This window comes from Oncorhynchus tshawytscha, unplaced genomic scaffold (genome assembly GCF_018296145.1).
Source record: "Oncorhynchus tshawytscha isolate Ot180627B unplaced genomic scaffold, Otsh_v2.0 Un_scaffold_7045_pilon_pilon, whole genome shotgun sequence".
In the NCBI taxonomy this organism is placed as follows: Eukaryota; Metazoa; Chordata; class Actinopteri; order Salmoniformes; family Salmonidae; genus Oncorhynchus; species Oncorhynchus tshawytscha.
Window position 1 is genome coordinate 2,501 of NW_024609644.1, and position 5,000 is coordinate 7,500.

Here is a 5,000-nt window from a genome sequence, read left to right on the forward strand (position 1 = left end):
TCTGACCACCCACTTCTTCCCCTCCTATAGGTTGCCGAACCGTGTTGATGGCACAGGCTTCGTGGTATACGACGGCGCCGTGTTCTACAATAAGGAGCGCACACGCAACATGGTCAAGTATGACCTGCGCACACGCATCAAGAGCGGCGAGGCCATTATCGCCAACGCCAACTACCACGACACATCGCCCTACCGCTGGGGTGGGAAGAGCGATATCGACCTGGCAGTGGACGAGAATGGGCTGTGGGTCATCTACGCCACAGAGTCCAACAATGGACGACTGGTGGTCAGCCAGGTGGGTGGAGGAGAGGAGGATGGAGGGAATAGAAGAGAGAGGAGTGTAACAGGATGATGGAGGGAATAGAAGAGTGTGAAGAGGAGTGTAACAGGATGATGGAGGGAATAGAAGAGAGAGGAGTGTAACAGGATGATGGGGGGAATAGAAGAGAGAGGAGTGTAACAGGAGGATGGAGGGAATAGAAGAGAGAGGAGTGTAACAGGATGATGGAGGGAATAGAAGAGTGTGAAGAGGAGTGTAACAGGATGATGGAGGGAATAGAAGAGAGAGGAGTGTAACAGGATGATGGGGGAATAGAAGAGAGAGGAGTGTAACAGGAGGATGGAGGGAATAGAAGAGAGAGGAGTGTAACAGGAGGATGGAGGGAATAGAAGAGAGAGGAGTGTAACAGGATGATGGAGGGAATAGAAGAGAGAGGAGTGTAACAGGATGATGGGGGGAATAGAAGAGAGAGGAGTGTAACAGGAGGATGGAGGGAATAGAAGAGAGAGGAGTGTAACAGGATGATGGAGGGAATAGAAGAGTGTGAAGAGGAGTGTAACAGGATGATGGAGGGAATAGAAGAGAGAGGAGTGTAACAGGATGATGGAGGGAATAGAAGAGTGTAAGAGGAGTGTAACAGGATGATGGAGGGAATAGAAGAGTGTAACAGGGGGATGGAGTTGGACTGGACATTTCTAAGCTCAACTAAAATAGGCCTAATGGTTTGTTTATTTATTTCATAAATACACTTTCTTGTGTTTATCACCGTAACACCAGGATTGAGCGTTTAAGAATGGGTGATATTCTGTAGTTTCTTCTGTAGTTTGAGATATATTTATGGTTACCATCACCCCCCCCACTCCTCCCAGGTGAACCCGTACACCCTGCGCTTCGAGGGCACCTGGGAGACCAGCTTCGACAAGAGGCTGGCGTCCAACGCCTTCATGGCGTGCGGCGTGCTCTACGCCGTGCGCAGTGTCTATCAGGACGACGACAGCGAGGCCGGCGGGGATCTGATCCTTTACGCCTACAACACAAACCGTGCCCGGGAGGAGCCCGTCCACATCCCCTTCCCTAACCCCTACCAGTACGTCTCCTCTGTGGATTATAACCCCAGAGACAACCAGCTCTACATCTGGAACAACTATAATGTTCTGAGATACCCGCTGGAGTTCGGACCACCGGACCCCACCACTGGTGAGTCAACGCAGAGTCCTGAGATGTGTGTGTACAGTGGACCTTTATTTCTGGTATAATTTGTCCATTGATGTCAGTTGTAGTGGGATATTTGCACAAATGCAAATCACCACCTGTTCGCCCTCTTGTACGTACCTTGCTTTTTCAGATTAATTATCCATTGTGTTTTGGGTGAATATTTTAGCGATGCAGGCCTATCTGGAGTTAGTATTTGGCCCTGAGAGAGAGAGGGAGAGAGAGAGAGAGAGAGAGAGAGAGAAAGACAGAGGCAGACAGACACTCTTGTCCCAGTGTTGTTAGAGGAGACTGGGTGTTTGATCAGTTGAGATTTTGTAGTTGGGATGTGTTACTTCTATGGATGCATTACAGTTGGTTGTTAATGTCGGTAGTGACATCTGTCATATACATTTGATCAATAATTGACATCCTTCTTTCTTCTTCCTTTCTTGCCGTCCACCCCCCCACCCCCTCTCCAGGGGTAGTGATAGGAACACTGAAAGAGTAATATATAGATATATTAAAGTAGTTTGCCGTCCACGCCCCCCTCTCCAGGGGTAGTGATAGGAACACTGAAAGAGTAATATTTTGATATATTAAAGTAGTTTGTGCCGTAATTATTATCCGGAGAACTTTTGAACTCAAGTTCTGAGAGATGTAACATTTACATGCCTTTCTCTCTTTTATTCATGCTCTGGTTTTGTCTTGGTCTTTCTCTCTTCCCCTCTCACCACTTTCATTCCATCTCTTTTCTTTTATTTCCCTTTTTTTGTCTTTCACTTTCCCTATTTATATCTTTGACTTTATTTTGACTTTATTTTGACTTTATTTTGTCATCCTCAGTGATTTTATTTATACATGTGCTTTATTATGTGTTTTAAAACTAAACTAAATCACCCCCCTGTCTCTCTCTCTTCAGGCCCTCTGACGACCACTCAGGTGACCAGCACCACTCCAGCCCGACCTTTCACCTTCAGTTCTAGCCCTGCTACCACCCGCCCCCTGGCCCCCACCTCTCACCCCATTGGTGCTATCAACAAGGGCCCTGACCTGCGGCCAATCACAGCCACCGTACCAGTCACCAGGCGGCCTCCCCGCCCACCCGTCCAGGGCCCGGAGCCCCAGGTGTGTGAGTCCAGAGTGGCCAGAGGGGTGCAGTGGCCCTCCACCCAGAGAGGAGAGACTGTGGACCGTCCCTGTCCTAAAGGATCACTAGGTGGGGACTGACTATTACCGTGTTTCCTGTTTGTAAGAGTGTGTGGTTATTTGAGTTGGGGTGTGTGGTTGTGCATGCATGTGTGTCTGTGGTTTTTGTTAGTTTTTTGTAGGTGCTCAAGTACACGTGTGAATATACATACATGTGTGTGTGTGTTTTTTTTCTTCATTTGTGAGTATATCTGTGTGTGTGCGTGCACGTGTGTGTTTGCCAGTCTCTGTTTCAGTCTGTGTGTGTGTGTTTTCCAGTGTGTCACTGTTTCAGTGTGTTTGTGCTGCAGCTCTTGTTTTTCCCCTGGCTGGCTGTGTTGTCTCCCTCTCTCCTCTCCTGTCCCACTGTTAGTCTCAGCAGCAGGCTGGGTCCCAGAGGATTCCCTCTACATGAAAGCCCGTCCTTCTCTCTTCTCCTCTCCAAATGAAAGAGTCGTCTCACAGCGAAACAGGGATAGCCAAGTGAAAGTGTGGAATAATGAAATGAAAGACTGAACAAAACAGGATACACCTCCCTTCATGCTACCTTCTATAACTCCAAACATGCAAGCATCAAATACCCCTCTCGAGAAAAGAATAGAATATCTTCTACCACCACTCCCCCCTCCATCTCTTCTTGCTTTTTTGTGTTCTCTCTCTCTCTCTCTCTCTCTCTCTCTCTCTCTCTCTCTCATCTCTGACAACAACAGTAACTCTAAATTAGCAGCTGGCTTAATTGCCATGTCTTGGCAGAGATTTCAAACCCTATCTGCGCTAGATGGAGGAGACCGGGAGCGGGGGGGGTGGGGGGTACTTCTGCTCTGATTCCTCCACTGCTGTGTTGTCTCTCTGTCTTCTCCCTTCTTCTGTCTCCCCTCTCTCTCTTCTCCCCTCTCTCCCTCTCTCTTCTCCCTTCTTCTGTCTCCCTCCCTCCCTCTCTTCTCCCTCTCTCTCTTCTCCCCTCTCTCCCTCTCTCTTCTCCCTTCTTCTGTCTCCCTCCCTCCCTCTCTTCTCCCCTCTCTCTCTTCTCCCCTCTCTCCCTCTCTCTTCTCCCTTCTTCTGTCTCCCTCCCTCCCTCTCTTCTCCCCTCTCTCTCTCTTCTCCCCACTCTCCCTCTCTCTTCTCCCTTCTTCTGTCTCCCTCTCTCCCTCTCTTCTCCCTCTCTCCTTCTCTTCTGTTGTTCCCTGTATGGAGCTGTTTGTGTAGCGGCAGTGGAAAGACCCTTCCTTGGTTGATCCCAGTGTGTTGTCCTCTCTCTGAACTCTCTTAACTAAACTGAAAACTTAGCTGAAAACGAGGGGTGGCGGGAGGTCCCTCCCTTGAGGTGTTATTCTTGCAGATGAGAGACGATGCCTGATGGCGCCGTCTTTGCTGTGTGTGTGTGGGTGGAACAGTGTGTGTATGTGTGTGTGTGTGGGGGGGGGTTGTGTGTGTGTGTGTGTGTGTGTGTGTGTGTGTGTGTGTGTGGCGCACGTTTGTGTGAATTTGTGTTCCTTTAAAGCCATGTTCTTATAGCCAACTCATTTGAAAGCCTACCCCTCCCTTCTCGTTTTTTCTCTTTCTGTCCTACACTCCATTATTTAACCTTTCCACTTCTGCCCCATTTTCTCTCACACACTCCCTCCTCCCTCCTCCCTCTCTTTTCTCTCCTCCGCCGAACCACTCAAAGTATTGCATATTTAAAGTTCATTTCATTTACTCTTTTTTTATCTGTCGTACTCTTTGCCCTGTTCTTTTTCTCTTTAAAATCCATTTCTCTATAATTGCCCAATACCTAATGCTTATTATCTCTCCATCCCTCTCTTCCTCCCTCCATCCCTTTCTCCCTTCCTCCCTGGCCCTCCCAGGCATCGCCTCGTTCCAGTGCTTGGCGGCTCCGGTCATGTGGAACCCTCGGGGCCCTGACCTCAGTAACTGCACCTCTCCCTGGGTCAACCAGGTAGCCCAGAAGGTAAGACCTCCACCTCTACTAGTCCCTCTGTTGGGGGCCTCTGGCCCTGCCTCTGGCCCTGGGTGTCTGTGTCCATATGCACACTGCCATTAGCATGTCTCCAAGGCTCTCCTGATTAAAACCCATCACCACCATATCACTAAGGTTTTCACTCATTAGAATGACTCATTTCAACTAGACCCATATTCAAATGCATCCACATCTTCATCCTCCCCTTTCTATAGTTAGTCTTTCACCCTATGGAAGGCCATTAATGTCAAGATGATGGAAATACTATTTTTATTGAGTATATTTAAAGTATATTAAAAGATAATTGAGTTACAACTATTTTATTGAGTATATTTAAAGTATATTAAAAGATAATTGAGTTACAACTATTTTATTGAGTAT

The 5,000-nt window shown here is 48.0% G+C and overlaps 1 protein-coding gene across 1 annotated transcript in view; it reads left to right on the forward strand.

The window, feature by feature from the left end:
- The window catches only part of LOC112240931 (adhesion G protein-coupled receptor L1-like), a gene marked incomplete at its 5' end in the record, with an annotated part of 59,586 nt that overhangs the window by 591 nt on the left and 53,995 nt on the right, over positions 1-5,000 (forward strand). The window contains 4 exons of the mRNA XM_042316606.1: positions 31-295; positions 1,150-1,477; positions 2,394-2,690; positions 4,507-4,610. Of these exons, the coding sequence (XP_042172540.1) occupies positions 31-295; positions 1,150-1,477; positions 2,394-2,690; positions 4,507-4,610 (994 nt within the window). The remainder of the gene's footprint in view (positions 1-30; positions 296-1,149; positions 1,478-2,393; positions 2,691-4,506; positions 4,611-5,000) is intronic.